The sequence below is a fragment of the Hippoglossus stenolepis genome, chromosome 11, assembly GCF_022539355.2.
Source record: "Hippoglossus stenolepis isolate QCI-W04-F060 chromosome 11, HSTE1.2, whole genome shotgun sequence".
Lineage (NCBI taxonomy): Eukaryota > Metazoa > Chordata > Actinopteri > Pleuronectiformes > Pleuronectidae > Hippoglossus > Hippoglossus stenolepis.
This window is the reverse complement of record NC_061493.1, coordinates 1,337,594-1,354,807: the sequence shown is the minus strand read 5'-3', so window position 1 is coordinate 1,354,807 and position 17,214 is coordinate 1,337,594. Positions and strand designations below refer to the sequence as shown.

Here is a 17,214-nt window from a genome sequence, read left to right as displayed (position 1 = left end):
CTGTGGAACAAGAAAACACAGCATTAGCTTTATGTATAAGCCATTTATAGCATGATGAGAGAGGTTCAGGGAAAATTAAGTTACCTTTGGAGAACTGGTCCCACTATCATCTGCTTCTTCTCTGGTGTCTGCTAGATTATTGCAGAAAGACGAGCTGCTGGCTCTCTGTTATAGTCACCCATACATACACAAACAGAGCCAATGAGAGGGATGGAACTAATATACTTTCGATGATGTTCATTATAAGAAAAGACAATGCAACTTGATCAATCTTATAAAAGTTTTTCTACCTGTAGTGTATTAAAAGTGGCAGCTCAATAGCTTATCCTGGTTAAGGCTGTACTCATGCGATTAAAGCCAGGTGTACACCACAGGACTTTGAAAATCTCAGGTGCTGGAAATGGACTGCATTTTCATAGCATTTTTCTAGTCTTAGCGCTTTACACTACAAGTCACATTCACCTATTCTCACACACATTTATACAGCACTACTTTAGACTTTTAATAACTTCCCATTGACATCACTGTAAAATCACTTCAAACTGCAATGGAACACATGTATTAACCTCAATTAGATGGTTCTAGTGATACTTAATTCTAATGTCCAGCACTTCCTGCCTCCATTTCCTCTGCTCACAGCTTCTGGACCTGCAGCTGAGACCCCTCCTACCTCAGTTGTTGTGGTTTGTGCAGATTCTTTTTTTTTTTTAATTCTCTTTTTATTATGATTTTACAGGACCATACAATCATTGAAAATACATATTATTCTCTTTCAGCCACCTGTAATTTACAATTCTAGCATAAAACAATGTATCACAGATTATGTGGGTAAAACAGAGGCTTGTGAAGACTTACTGGTTGGGGTGTACCTAAATTATACTCAAATCCCTCTTCAAAGGGGGTATGTAATAATAGAAAAGGACACAAAAATCCACTTTATACAAATGATGGTCGTACCGGTTATCCATCTTTTCAAATAAATTCCCTTTTGCAGTCTCAAAGCAAAAGTAATCCTTTCCATTTTAAAAATTTAAAAATAAATTTCACAAAACCCCATGAATCTCCGGCCAGAAAGGATTCAAAGACCAGAATATGTGAAATTGATTTGCCTTGAGGCATCCACACTGTCGCCAGCATGAAGAGGAATTGGTGTAATGTCTCTTTTGAGCTGGAGTGATGAAAAACCTAATGAGCTTCTTCCAGCTAAACTCGCACCATAAAGTTGAACTTGAAGTTCTCCCAATCCTCCTCCTTCAGCTAGGTTACCTTCTCTTTCCCATTTTTGTTTTACATACATTGAGCTACATTTAGTTTGTTGTAAACCCCTATATATTTTTGAAATAGTTTTCTGGTTTGAGCACCCAAGATAAGTGTCCATAAAGACTTTTAAAAGAATGTTATCCCAACACCCTTGTGTCCACCCCTTTTGTATCTGATCAATATAATGACGAAACTGAAGGAACCTGTAAAAATCGTCATTGTTCTAGCCGACATGCCTCTTCAGATTCTGAAAGCTATTCATGGTCCCCTTAAGTAAAAATGTGCAGTATGCCGTTAAGCCTTGATAAAACCCATCTTTTAAACCTTGCGTCCCATCTTTTAGGCACAAAATCTGGATCAAACGCACACCATCTCAAAACTTTTACAGCCCCCTTCAAGTGATTTTGAGCTATGTCTTCCCCAATCTTTTTGTTCATGGGGAGGTAGTTCAGCGAGAACAATTTTGTCAAGTCTACTGGAATATTTAGATATAAAGAGAGGGCTAACTGGGCAGCCCTGTCTTGTTCCTAGCTCCAATGAAAAGGGGTTTGAAACTGCTCCATTAATTAAAATTCTCGCCCTTGGGCTATCGTAAAAAGCTTGTATTGTTTTAATAAAAGTATTATGAGATCCAAATGTATTCAAAACTCGAAAAATAAGACCAATTTACACAATCAAAAGCTTTTTCTGCATCAAGCCCCACTAATACTGCTTCTAAATTCAATTCTGTTATATGGTTAATAACGTGTAATGTCCTTCTGATATTGTCTTGGGTTTGTCATTCTCGAACAAAACCTGTCTGATCAAGGCTAAATATTTGTGGCAACAATCCCTCAATTATTTTGGCTAGTATATGGGTAAAGATCTTATAATCTTGGTTCAACATTCAGATTTATCCTTTCCCTCCTTTGGAATCAAAGGGGGGTATAGTGTTCTCCTTAAGGACCCAGTTAAAGGTAGACTGCAACAAACGGATCAACGAACCCCTTTGTTTACTTTGTACCATTCCGAAGGGAACCCGTCTGGTCCTGGGGCCTTATTTGATTTAAGATGTGCTATAGCTGAACTTATTTCTTTCTCTGTTATTTTAGCTACAAGGTGATCACTTTGTTCACTAGTCAATTTAGGCAGATGAATCCTCTTAAGGAAATCTTCCATTTTCCCCTCATCGATATGAGGTTAGTAGTATAATCATTGATAATATACTTCTTTCAATTTATAATGTAGGTAGTTAGTAATTTGTTTTTTTATCTTATTAATTGAAATCTCTGCTTGTTGTTTTTTCAACCTATAAGCTAATAGTTTACTGGCCTTTCCTCCCCCTTCATAATATTGAGCCTAGCTCTCTTTAGGTGAGCACTATATCCAATTATTTTACCTTGAAGCACAGCTTTACATGCGTCCAATAATATCGGAGGGGAAACTTCACCTTTGTCATTCTGTTCCAAGTACTCAGTAATATCCTTCTTAATTTGCTCCTTTCTATGATTCAGTATGTTAGTATTTAATCTCAATAAGGTGTCTCAATGATACTGTTCAAGATATAATTTTAAATAAATAGGGCTATGGTCTGAAAGGTCCATACTCCCCATGTCGCAGCCACCAACCCTGTATAGATCCTCACCAAAAGTAAGAAAGTAATCAATCCTTGAATATGCTAAATATGTGTAGTCTCTCTTTGTAGGGTTTAATTCTCTCCAGACATCAATTAACCCAATATCCGAATATCCAATCCCCAACCTAATTTTCCTCTCATCAAAATATGTCTCCCCTCTGTGTCCTTCTTTTCAAATATGGGTTCAAAACTAATACTTCTGGAAATTCATATTGCCACCCCCTCCTATGACCAGCCCTATATGATGTTTAAAGCCCAGTCGTACTAATTTAGCATGCTCTGTATCCGAAAGGTGTGTTTCTTGCAAAAAGGCCAGCTCAACTTTATCTCTTTTTAGTTTGGTTAATATCTTGCTTCTCTTAATGGGATTGACAAGACCATTCACATTATAGGTTGCTATTTTAACTGATTGCATTCAGTGTCCAATAAGGGAAAAAAAATAAATAAATAAAAACCTTCCCACACAAGTATCCATAGGTAACAAAATGTATCACTGGTAGCACCCCACAGGCTGCAAAGAACAGCAGCAAAATCTGCCCCTGACAGAGCAGGAACACAATAAGAACAATAAAGATATAAAATAAGACTTCCAACTGTGGGGTCTTCATATTGACCCTAATGAAGCCCTGGTGGTAAGAGGGCTCTGAGGTAGAGCCTCCCCCCTGACAGGTGGAAGAGGGCCTTCATTAGCTGGTGACTCTACATTCTTGATATTGTCCATCTGTCCAGCTACTTGGCTAAAGTAAAATCCCCCGACCCTCATATTATATTCTTAGTTATAGCCCGTACAATTCTCCTTTAATGTTTATAACTTGTTTATAGTCTAAGTCCTCCCTCTGATGCTAGCCGGGCCCCCGGCCTTCCCTATTGAAAATAAGGACTCACCCGCCTTTCTCTGGGCACACCAGCAAACAGTAGCTTTCAGTTCACTTACAGTGACCCCGAGTCCTGGCGCCTAAAAGCCTGTAGTCTTTACTTAAAGTCCACAGTCCCGCCAGCTCTCTCCCAGTCTCCTGCTGGTGTGCCACATGAACCGCTGGATCCGCTCCAAAAGTCAGTCTGGGTGTTTAATAACCGACACTAGGAGCACCCTCTTCGCCATATCCTCAGTCGCTTCCTCCGCGATCCATAAACCACCGTTCCTGCTGATTTTTCAACACATCAGGCGCGTAGTCATGATCCAAATTGACTCGTTTTCTGAGATGTTTAAATCCCCGCTTTTGCCATGCCAGTCTCAGTAGTTCTTCTTTCATCCTGTAGCTTGACATTTTGGCTACAATGGACTTCTTATTCTTTCCTCATTCTCAAGACCCACAATCTTAACTCGGGTTAGGGTTAGGGGTAACTTTTTATTCCAAATGTCGGGAGCACGTTCTCTAAGCCGTCATCACCTTGCTCACTTCTTATTCAGACTGCCCCCCAAGTCACCTAAATAAAGGCCATCATATCTCTGGCTAGGAGAAAATCAAGCATGTTTAAAATCAGCGGTAGAACCCGGCACAGCTCACAACATATAAAGACATAGCTCTGAGGTAGAGGAGATATCATGATGAGAAGAAATGTGGATTTTCTTTTGTTTTGTTGCAATTTTGCATTAATTACGATAGGTAAAGTCAACAGACAGAAAAGGAGCACACTAACCTGTAGTCTGAGATCTATAAAATTACTTTCAGAGAGGCAAATAATGCAAAATCCTTAATTAGCCCTTAATTTTGCACAAAGTTTGTGGTTCTGCATGAGGCATATTAAAAATAAATGGTCTAAATCAAAGCACTATTTTAGTTGCTTCTGTCTACTGGTTAAAGATCCAAAATACTGGATCCTACATTTCCCATAATGCAAATCAAATCACTCATTTGTTAGACATTAAATTCTTTTAAACACCACATCCATGGTCTGCGGCATTGCCCAAACTGAGATGACTCAGCTTCAGCTGTCTGGAACTAAATAATTCTGTGACTGTCACAAGGTCAGTGGTGCAGTCTTCCCCAAATTTCCCCTCATAGAAAAGTGGTGCCCATAGATGCACTGTAAGAATGTGTGTGTGAATGGCGATAAACTGTACTGTAAAGCGCTAGTGGTAAGCAAGACTAGAAAAGCGCTATATAAATAAAGTCAATTTACCTTTTTTTTACTCAGAAGTGCTTCAGGTAGCACTCAGCATTATTACTCTTATTTACCATTATCAGGTCAGCGTAGGCAGGTAGTGATTGGCTCCTTCCCCATGGCCTCAGAGGGAGCGCGTCATCTTCAGTGGTGTCTGCTGGAGATGCGGACTCCTCCAGCTGGCTTTCGGGTGTGACTGCACCTCCTGACATAGAACACAGTGTGTGCTCCTCCTACAGAAAAAGGGAGAGCAAGGAGTGATAGGGAGCCAATGATAGCTTTAGACTTTTTTAATTTGTTAATACATATTCTAAGTGCAGAAAATATTGCAGTTCTTTGACTTGCTCAGCTTTAAAAAAAATAATGTAGTTAGTATTATGTGACTATCCAACATTAAGCTAGATTTAAAAGAAATAGATCAACACCAAGACTGTTTTGAGAGTCTTGAGAGTCTTTCTTTCGCTTCAAGTTCAGTTAAACTTATAGACAATACCAGATAGGTGAAATTCAGCATCACCTGAACCTGCTCTCAAACAGCTTAAGTGTCCTCTGATTATCTCCCTGAGCTGAACAAGACCCCTGGAGAGAGGTCTTATTAAAGATAAACGTGTTAACTAAGCTCTTATTCTGATTGTTAGTGGCATCAAAACTCTGTGCAAATTTAGTTTACCTTCTAGGTCTAGGGTTTCTATAAACACAGACATAAACACACATGTAAGAAAGAATTAGTGTGTGTGTGGTGATGCAAGATGCACGTACTCTGGTACCTGCAGGATCTCTTCATAAGACTGTCTGATGGAGTCTTGTAGAGGAGTGTTCCTCTCTCCAGCCTCCTCCATCTTCCTCTTGGCCTGTTTCACCTCCTCTCTGAGTCTCCTCAGCCTCCACCTGGCTCTGGCAAGTTCCCTCTCATACTCCTCCACTTGGCTCTCCTTCTGTACCTCGTCTGCCTGCAGAGACAGGATCTGGCAAGAATCCACTCCAATGGATTATTATTTCAAAATAAACTGTTAATGAAACAGCCATGGGCTATACATATCATACAAGTGCTGCTGCTGCCAACCTGCTAACACTGGCCACAGCCAACAGTTTTTCTTATTCTCTTCGAATTCTCATCTAACTGATCAGAAAACCCATCAAGCCACTTTTTAAACCAACTGGGATTTATCCCCTGTCAATTTTCTCAGTGTCATCACATGACTAAGAATTCTGGCTATTTGAAATGAGGTATTAACAATGCCTGCTTTTTTGAAAATAACACAACACTATCAGATTGCATCTCTCAAATAAGATTGTTGGATTTTTTGATAGAGTTCACAATCTAGATGTTCTAACATCAAAATGATACAGAGTGGTGTTTCCTTCACAAACATTAAAACCCTGAAGATCCCATTAACTTTGACTTTTTAACATTAACTCCCCATTTGTTCCCATCTTACAACTTAAGCTGTAATAATGTTTGTTTAAGCATTTTTATACTTGCCCTATTAGAAAGTAGTAATCATTCATCATCACTTTACTGCCCCATCAAAGATAATGGCTGTTGTCACTCTGTTCATATGAATAGTGATTGGGAAATGTTTCCAACTTAAAAGGTCTTTATATAGTATTTATGTATCGCTTTTCAATTCTTGATGACGACTCAAAGCCCTTTTTAGTAAAGGCTTTTGCCATTCAACATTCAAACACATATATAGGCAGAGCTTTTTCTATTGTCCTACAGACAAACACAAAAGAAGTTGTGAATGAATCAACGGCATATATGAGGACATGAAAATTATACTGCTGACACTGGTACCGACTGTATTATCAGTTTTTATCTGTAAAGGAGAAGCCTTAATAACAAGCCCATTGCACCTAACAACAATAATAATAATTTCAGTAACCTTTAGCATTGTATAAAACATTTTTTTCAAGATTATCAGAAGGCAGGATTTTAAATATACCTGTACCTGCCAAACAAGTTCACACAGTGATGATTTATTTACAGATTCGTATACGGTCACTGTGACCACTACCTCTGACCACTGAAATCGAATCAGTTAATGTGTGGACTGGAATGAGGGAAATAACTGGGTTCAAGGCGAGAGACAGCCAGGAGGCAGCCTGGAGAGGGCAAATGAGCTGAATTTGTTCTTCAATAGGTTCAGTGCACAGCCCACGTCTGTCCCCCCCACCACACTCCCAGACTTCCACACACCCTCACTGCCCCCATTGCTTCTGCCCTCCCCCACTCTACCCCCTGGTGTGCTCCTTGGACAACCCCCCACCTTCAAAGTGCTGCTCCTCCACTGAAGGAATTAACACCTTCCACCTCCCCAGCCTGTCTGTGACAACTGGCCAGGTGAGGAGACAGCTGGAGAGGCTTCACCAACGCAAGGCCCCGAGACCAGACTGAATAAGCTCAAGGGTTCTGAGGACCTGTGCCAGCCAGCTAGCTGCTATTCTCCAGCATCTCTTCAATCTGAGCCTTCAGGAGAGGATAACGGTGCTGTGGAAAACGTCCTGCCTGGGTCCAGTCCCCAAGAAGAAGACTCAATCTGGCCTGAATGACTACCAACCAGTTGCCCTCACATCGCATGTGATGAAGGTACTGGAGAGACTGGTCCTAGCCCACCTCAGACCACAGGTAAAATCATCGCTGGACCCTCTACAGTTTGCCTACCAGCCTCATCTGGGGGTGGATGATGCAATTATCTACCTGCTGCAGCGAGCCCACTCTCATCTGGATCAGGCTGGTCGCACGGTGAGAATCACTTTCCTGTGCGTTCAACACCATCAAGCCAGTTCTTATGAGGGAGAAGCTGCAAGCGATGGTGGTGGACACATCCACCGTCTCCCGGATTACTGACTATCTGACAGGCAGACCTCAGTTTGTCCGGCTGGGCAGTGTTCCGTCTGAAGGTGGTGGTGAGTACTACAGGAGCTCTGCAGGGGACTGGACTGTTGCTCTTCCTCTTCACTCTGTACACCTCTAACTTTCAGTACAACTCCAAGTCATGCCACTTGCACAAGTTCTCTGATGACTCTGCAGTGGTTGGGTGTATAAGTGATGGGACGGAGGGTGAGTACAGAGCACTCGTGGACAGTTTTGTGGAGTGGGCCAGTAGAAATCATCTGCTTCTGAATGTGGCCAAGACGAGCAAGATGGTGATCGACTTCAGGAGGAAGAGGATGGTTTCACAGCCACTGGGTATCCTGGGTGAGGATGTTGTCACAGTGGAGGATTACAAGTACCTGGAGGTCCACATCGACAACGGACTGAAGTGGAAAACCAACACCGACGCTTTGTACAAGAAAGGGATGAGCAGACTCTATTTCCTGAGGAAGCTGAGATCTTTCAATGTGTGCAGCAAGATGTTGGAAATCTTCTATCAGTCTGTTGTAGCCAGTGCACTGTACTTTGCTGTGGTCTGCTGGGGAGCAGCATCAGAGCCGGTGACACCAACAGACGCAACAAGCTGATTAAGAAGGCTGGCTCCGTCATTGGCTGCAAACTGGACTCTTTGTGGACAGACAGCGGAGCACTTTCTCCAACAGACTGTTCAGCTCCGCTGCAAGGAGAGTTATAGGCAGTCTTTCCTGCCCAAAGCAATAAGACTGTATAACTCTCACCTCCTATAGTTTATATCCACACCAAAACTATTGGATTAGTTCCTGCAATAACTGTGAATTTATAATATATTTTTTGCACATATTATATTCATATTCTTTTTACTGCACATCTTATAGTCATATTTATTTATTTTAGTCATGTTTCAAATACTGCAATTTCATGTTTCAAATACTGCAATTTTGTACGCTTGTATTTTTTGTCGTCTTTTGTATTTAGCCTTTTTCTTTGCTCTTTGTGAATTTGCCCTTGGCATGCTGCTGTTACAAAATAATTTCCCAAATTGGGATCAATGAAGTAATCTATCTATCTATCTATCTATCTATCTATCTATCTATCTATCTATCTATCTATCTATCTATCTATCTATCTATCTATCTAATATTTGGATCCAATTGACAACTGATCAAAAGTTTAAGAAGAAGGCGTTCTTGAAAAATCACATTCAAGAGATTTTTTTGGCCACTGTGACCTTGCCCTCTGACCTTTTACCACCAAAATTGTATTAATTAATCAATCAATGGAGCTGAACATGTGTGCTAAATTTGAAAGAATTCCGTTGAGGTATTCCTGATATATCACATTTCCAAGGCAAAACGTGTGTTTTGAGAGGTCACAGTGACTCTGACCTTTGACCACCAAATTCTAATCTGGTCATCCATGAGTCCAGGTAAACTGTGCCAGATGTAATTAAATTGAACTATGACCTTCAGTCACCAAAATCCAATCAGTTTATCTTTAAACCCCAAGTTAATGTTTCTACCAAATTTGAAGACATTCACTCCAGCTAATCTTAAAGGGCCCATATTGTGTAAAATACATTTTCTGGGCTTTTACTGTCCGTAATTACTTGAAGGGGTCAGTAGGGACCCTCAAAGTATGAAAACAATCACTCCGCGGACTTTTTCACTCAGTCCATTCCAAGAAATATGTTATCGAAACGTCTCGTTTTGTACTTCCTCCCCCATATGATGTCATTCGGGATCACACTCGTCTCTCAGCCCCACCCAGCCCGTACCAGTTCATTCCTCCTAAGAACGTTACTCTTCGAGACAAGAGGTTACGCTTTATTTCTTCTGACATGCTGTTTCGCTGTTGAAACTCCGTTGTGAAACTACATAATGTAACTCCGTACTGTAACTCGGGATGTTACTCCTACATTGGCCGACTGTCCTGCTAAAACTTGAACCAACATGAGGACGGTGTAACTTACCGTTCAGAAACATCCTGTTGTAACCGACTGTAAATATGTGGCTGGTTCTTCTATAGCTGCAAACATAACAATGTGACTTTCAGCTGTGTTTACAGCGAGAGATCGTAAATACGCCAGAATGAGACCGGTGATAGGCCTGTTCGCATGTCACTCAAAGTGCAGTCAGCCAATCAGAGGAGGGGCTCGAGAGGCAGGCGAAAACAGCCTGTTCTGTCTGTAGCTCCAGAGAGAGGCAGAAGAGAGCACATGGAAATACACATTGCAGCAGTTTTTCTGACTTTAAACCACTGATATATCATCTTAGGGGGACCAGTACCTCAAATTGAGTCCCAGAAAGGTGTAAAATATGGGGCCTTTAAAATATCATGTTAAAGAAAAAACATAAACATACTTTGTGAGGTCACAGCGACCTCGACCTTTGACATTTGATCACCAAATTATAATCAGCTCATCCTTGAATCCAAATGAATGTTTGTTTCAGATGGAATGGAATTCCCTTTGGGTATTCGTGATATATCGCGTTCACAACAGCGCGAGGTCATGTAACCTTGACCATTTGATCTTCAACCACCTAAATCTAATCAGTCCATGTATATGTTTATTGATTTTAAGATGCAACGTTCAATATAACTTTTGTGAGGCCACCATGACCTTGACCTTTGACTGCCAAAATCGTCTCAGTTAATCCTTAAATCCAAGTTAATTTTTTTACCAAATTCGAAGAAATACTGTCAAAGTGTCCTTGAGATATGGTGTTCAAGAGAATGGGACATACTGATGGACAAACGGGAAAAGCAAGGCCACTGGCCACTGGCAGACGCTGGCACTAAGCAGGGGCGTAACACAAGATTCTATTAGCCTATTACACAAGCAGTCTCTGTGGGCCCCCTTCCTCTCTCGATTCATAATTGGTGTAGTTACAATGAAGGGGAGACAAAAGAGCTGTTCAAAACTATAAGTATTCATGCAGTGTGCAGTTAGAGAGATTGAGCTGTATAGTAGCACTTATATATTACCTGTTGACTCTCTTCATAGCAGAGCTGCCTGGTTGCCTTTATTTGTTGTACCAGTTTCTCTTTTTGGTCATCTAATTTGACCAATGTCTCCTGTAGCTCCTTGCGGTCTGACTGCTGCTCCTGAAGCTCCAAGTTCTCCACTGCCACTGCATTGTCCAGCTCCTACACACACACACACACACACACACACACACACACACACACACACACACACACACACACACACACACACACACACACACACACACACACACACACACACACACACACACACACACACACACACAATAAATCTCTTCTAGGAATGACAAAGTATAGGTGTAAAGGTAGCTGTAGAGGTGCCTCAGAGAGGTGAACTAACCAACTAATATCAGCTGTGTCAATCAACTGTCCCTGGATTCAAAAAGCAGCAGAAGAGCTGCCACGGAGGAGGAGAGACACGAGGAGAGAGACACATGAGAGAAACTCAGGAAGGGAAGAGACACATGGCAAAGACGCAGAGACTGAGAAGAGAGCTGAGCGGCCAAGAAAGCAGAAACTGCTGGCTAATTTATATGTTTTGTTTGAAATTTATGTTTGCTCCTGGTTTAATAAAAGGCTGAAGAGGGAATGGTTTGTCTCTGGCTGTTGTTGTGAGACCCTGGTGGCAACGTCTTTTGCCAAAGTGGCCTACCAGCACAGGCACAGGTGAAAAATGAGAATTAAATATTCTTTCACTACATTTCAGTGATGCTGTAGCTCACAAAGTTGGACTGAATAAATGTTACAGAACAGGGAACAGAGAAACCACCAATTTTATAATTTAAAATATGTTGTTTACCCAGGGTCTGATGAAAACATTCACATCGATTTCATATCTCTCTGTCACTTTCTGTGTGTGTGCGTCCAGAAATCAAATATGTTTAGCATAACTGTTCAGCTAGCTTAAATTTATCTCAAAGACTGGAAGCAGGGACAGCATCTACTGTAATAATGAAAACATTAAAATGCATTAGAATGACATACAGAAGCTGTCTTTACATCCTCATCGTTTAAGTCTATGTGAGGGGGACAAAATCACATCACCATTACCATATTATTTTATTATTTGGAAATTAACTTAATCAAATAACAACAAACCAGTCACAGGGGGCCTTCAGGGACCCATGGGGCCTGAATATTGCCCTGTGGCTATTGCACATGTGCATTTACAGACTATTTCAAGAGAATAATGACATCACATGACAGCATCATTGGAAATCCAGTGATGTAGTGGTCCCACACTTGAAACACTGCGCACACACAGACACAAATATGGTGTATGTCCACAGTCTTAACAAAATGGGACACCAACACAAAACATATTCAGACAAATGTACAACATAAATCATCGCATGCACACACACACACCAGGGCGAGATCCTGCGGTCTTCTTACTCTAATCTCGGCCACCTTGGCGAGGACTCTCTCATCCGTTTCAACGACATCGGTATCCACGGGAGATGACCAACAGAGAAGACAGGAGTGTTTGAGGAGGGAGGAGAGGGAGCACTCATTCTTCCAGTCTGCCTTCCCTCCATCATGTCCTCCTTCCCACGATCCCTCTATTTTTTCCTGCTGCTCTGCCGGCTCCATAGCTGCTCTCGTTAGCTGTCTCTACACTGCAGTGGAGGCGGAGCTGCCTCTGTGAACGGGCGCGCGCGCGCGTGTGTGTGTGCGTGCGTTTGTATGGGGGGAGGTTGAGTCAGATAGATTGAAAGCAAGAGAGTAGCAGAACGCCCTCTAGTCCCCTCCCATCATATCTCTCCTCTTCCATCCTTTCCCCCCTCCTACCATCATGCTGCGTCTCTACTCCTCACACATCTCTCACCTCCTTCCCCCCTCCCCCATTAACTTCACCGGCCACTGCAGTATAAATGATTCGCACACACACACACACACACACACACACACACACACACACACACACACACTGCAACCTATGATGGGGCCATTCATAAAACTCCCAGGGAGCACAGCTGCAGTCTGCATAGGCAAACATTACAACTATAACCATATAACCACTCAATCAATATAAGACAAATTGTGATAAAAGTGATTTTATAAATGTTGTTGCCGTGACGGAGATCAGCAACTGTTGCGGATCAGTCCATTTGTGTCAGTCCGATATGCTGAAATAAAAACAATCACATTTTCAAAATAATCTGACAGTGATTTTTGTTGATAAACAGTTGATGATTATCTTGAACCTGAAGGGATAGCTCAGGGCTCTTGCCCTTTTCTATCTATCATAAGTGGGTTGGTTGGCGGCAGGAGAGGTAGGATGAGTGGAGGACTATGAGGGCGCATGTGGGCCAAGTGTAATTTGGTGTGTGTGTTCATTTGTGTCAGGTGTGCAGTCATGTGTATCTAGTGTGGCTTGTGTGTTCAGTGTGTCCTGAGCAATTTACATTGGTGTGTGTGTTCATGGTTTGGTATTATTATTGTATGGTCTGGATGCCTGTTATTCTGTATGTAAAGGTTGCTAATGTAGGATGGGAGTCTGTGGGCCAGTTTAAGTGCTTTGTTTTGTATTGTTTGCAGCCGTTGTTGCTGGGATCAGAGATAGGGATCCATTGTCAGTGAAGAGGATGCATTGTGTCTTGGTAGGGTTGACTTGGCTGTGGTGGCTAGGTGGTAATATGTATTAGATATATATATATATCTATATATATATATTAAAATAGGAGGAGACTTAGCACTGCACCTTGGGGGACTCCTGCTTCTGGGGTGAAAGGTGCTGAGATGGAGGAGGCAACTTTAACTTTCATTTATCAGTTTTTGGGAAAGCTTGAGATGATGAACTGGGTGGGTTGTGGAAGTTTGAGGTTTGAATCCAAAAGTCTTTTATTTGAGTCTGTTGTGCAATACATTGTCGAATACCTTTTTGATGTCAAAGAATGTTGCCAGGGTTATTTCCTTTTTCTGTAAATGTCTTCTGATGAACTGAGGATGTTGTCTGCTGTGGTTATTTCTTTTCTAAAACTGGCTTGATGAATTGAGAGGAGGCCCATTTATTCTATGTTTATTGAGTCCTGATGTAAGCAGTCTATCAAACAGGGTTTCAATGTGACTGAGGAGGCTTATGGCTTATTCCTTGTTTCTGGATCATGGTGACAAATGCAACCTTCCAGGGTGAAGGGAACTGACCAGTGGAGAGACTGACACAGAAATCCATTTATTGGCAGTATTTCATCCACATTCTACAAAAGGGGAGTTAGACTGACATTGTTCTGTTGTTTGTAAGATCGACAGACCAATGTGCATTTTGACTAATGTCTCCTTTTATTTTGTCCCCCTTGCAACTGTTACATGTCAAAGGTTCCTGCCCATGTGTTTCCCCGATACTACATCCCCCTTTCTAAATGACGGACCTTCCCTGTTTATAGGATATGCATTAATAAACAATACAAACTCTTTTGAAACTGTAAATCAAAAAACCTCTTTGAGTATATATAGATATATCTCTCAGTAATTCAGGTTTTATCAAAATGAACATCGACACAAGGACACTTATGGCTTTTACTAAATCTCACTATAGTGCAAAAGATGAAACACTTTCTCAAAATGTTTCTGTAAACACATTTTGACATATATTAATGTCAAAATGTCAAAAATACTTCATTCAACTGTTCTCCTTTTTTCTTCCTTTTTAGTTTTTGCATAAGTGAGGAATAGGGATGTGGTGGACTACTCTAACCCTCCACTTAAGTGTGCACTCAGTCTTTCTATATGAACACACAAAGGGCCTGATCTACTAAGATCCCAAATAAAGAGTGCTAAATTGCGTTTGCATTATTACAGATTGCACGTTTGGTTGGTGGGCATTTAATTGCGTAAATGATAACAGGTGCAAACATGGTAGAGGCAGTAGTATTCAAATAAGTGTTTTGCGTGCATTACTGGTTTCCGCCATGGAGCATTACGGAGAGTGACTGAGTGACTGCAAGCGCAAAGCAAAATCTAATGCCACTGAATTGGAGGTGTTAGTGGAAGAGGCAAACAAACATGTTAAGCGACAGCAAAGAAACATTAATATAACTCAAAGAAACGCGATATGGGAGACTTTCTGCGAGAAAGTAAATGCTGTGGGTAAAACAATAAGAACAGTCGATGAAAATTAGAGAAGATGGCAGGACGTAAGAAGAAGAACAAAGGAAAAATAGCTCATAATTAAACATCGGCAAATAAAACCGGTGGGAGTCGGTGAAAAAGATGCCTCTGAACAATACTGCGCAGAAGGAACAGTTCACTTTCTGTGCCACGGGCTCTCAGGCGCGACACTCGGGCCATTGTAACGCAATCCTCATTGCGCACCGTTAGTAGATCAGCTTGCATATTTTTTTGCAGGTGAGATCAAGTTTGCACACGTTTTTACATGTGCAAACCTTTAGTAAATCAGGCCCAAAGTCTTTCATGTACGCTAGAGGCGCCCTGATCTTCACAGGAAAACGTCTCTCACACACTGGCGTCTGCTGACTGGGGTCACGCCTGTGACTTGGACAGATGTGGCAGGAGTGCATGACGCATCAGGAGGGGCATTTTTAGGTGTCACCTCTTGTAAAAAGCTCGGCATTTCAGGAGCCTCAGGGGTCGACTAGAGGTGATATCTGTTTCGAAGGGGGCCCCTGGGTGACTCGATCATGTAAGACCTCTGCATGCCTGCTGTGGACACCACTGTGCCCTTCTCAAGCATATCTTTGACCAACATATCATTGCCAGGTTGCAGGTGCAGCATGTCATGTGCTCTGTGTCTGCGATCATAGTTCTCTCTCTGTTTTTGTCTGTATCTTTGTTCTGTCATTTTCAATTTTGTCATGTCTGCACATACAGGGTTGAGCTGGGATGGAATGACAGGAACAGGTGCTCTTTGTTTTCTCCCCATGAGAAGTCTTGTGGAACTGTATCTATTTGCCTGGGGAGCAGCAGGGTAGGCCATGAAAACAAGGTCAGGATCGCTAGATTTCTTGAGGAGACCTTTGATTGTCCTCACAGCCCGCTCAGCCTCCCCGTTGCTCTGAAGGAAATGAGGACTGGATGTCACATGACGGAGGCTCCAATCCTGTGCAAACTTCCTGAATGACTCAGATGCAAAATGTGGTCCCTTGTCTGAGATTACCACTTCTGGTATTCCATGACGTGCAAAGATGGACTTAAAGTGTTAGATCACTGCTTCTGACGTTGTGGATGTTACTTTGGCCACTTCAGAGTATCTGGAAAAATAGTCCACAACGACCAAGTAATGATAGTTTTCTGTCTGAAACAGATCTGCTCCCACAGTGGAACATGGTCTCGATGGGAACCCAGTAGGTATTAATGTTTCTCTGAGATTTGTTCTCTCGCGGCTATACCTACATGTGTCACAGTTCAGTTCAAGTAATTTTGGTCAGCTCCTGGCCAACAAACTGACTGTTTAGGTCGCTTTCTGCATCTGGTTATTCCCAGATGACCATCATGCAGCCTGGTTAGTACGTCTGCTCTAATGATGCTGGGATTACTATTCTGCTACCATGAAGTAGCAGACCATTTTGAACCACGAGCTCACCTGAGAGTAGCAGATAGGGTTGAAACACTCTTTCAATCGAGAATTTGTCTGGCCATCCCTCCTCACAGTATCTTGTGCTTTGACAGTGTCCACATATAGCTTCATCTCATCCTCCATTTTGGGAGTACACCGCACTAATCCTGGCGCTCTTCAATCCACTACACACTAACCTTTCTTTGTTAATGCGTTAACTTTTCTTCTGACACCATGTTCTGTTGTGTATAAGTCCTGTGGCTGAGGGGTAGAGCGGTTGTCCTCCAACCTGAAGGTCGGCAGTTTGATCCGCAGTCTTCCCCATCTGAATGCCAAAGTGTCCTTGGGCAAGATGCTGAACCCTGAATTGCCCCTCATAGAACAAAAAAGTGCTGCTTAGAGATGCACTGTATGAATGTGTGTGTGAATGGGTGAATGTAAAACTGTACTGTAAAGAGCTTTGAGTGGTCATCAAGACTAGAAAAGCGTTATATAAATACAAAACCATTTACCATTTATCTGGAGGCTCAACACGGGAACAACAGACCAATGTGCAGGTTGACTTAGGTCTCCTTTCATTTTTCTCCTCTTGCAAACTTTACATTTTAAAGGTTCCTATCCATGTATTTCCCTGATAATGCAGACATAATGCAAACACGCTGTGTGTTTTGGTTTATTTTGTGAAAGTTTTTGTTTCTCCCTTGCCTTATTCTGGCCAGTACCACATGGGATTGCTAGACCCTGTGATTACAAAACATACATCTTGCAGTAACACATTTACAAAAAGCAAAAAGACAAAAGTTAAAAGTCAGAATATAACACAAGGTGAGTGTGCTTTCTTTCAATCAATCAATC

The 17,214-nt window shown here is 41.8% G+C and overlaps 1 protein-coding gene across 4 annotated transcripts in view; it reads right to left on the bottom strand.

Moving 5' to 3' along the window:
- LOC118117723 overlaps window positions 1-12,558 on the bottom strand; it is a 29,793-nt gene extending 17,235 nt beyond the window's left edge. For 3 of the 4 annotated variants that reach the window (XR_004697824.2, XM_035170224.2, XM_035170226.2), the window contains exons 1-5: window positions 12,213-12,558; window positions 10,824-10,985; window positions 5,749-5,946; window positions 5,056-5,214; window positions 85-165 (exon numbers count right to left, since the gene is read on the bottom strand). Coding sequence is in view for 3 of the 4 variants with exons in the window: in XM_035170224.2 (XP_035026115.1) it covers window positions 85-165; window positions 5,056-5,214; window positions 5,749-5,946; window positions 10,824-10,985; window positions 12,213-12,437 (825 nt within the window). In the remaining variant the exon portion in view is untranslated. The remainder of the gene's footprint in view (window positions 1-84; window positions 166-5,055; window positions 5,215-5,748; window positions 5,947-10,823; window positions 10,986-12,212) is intronic. The other variant, XM_035170225.2, reaches the window with a different exon arrangement.
- Between the last annotated feature and the right edge of the window lie 4,656 nt (window positions 12,559-17,214).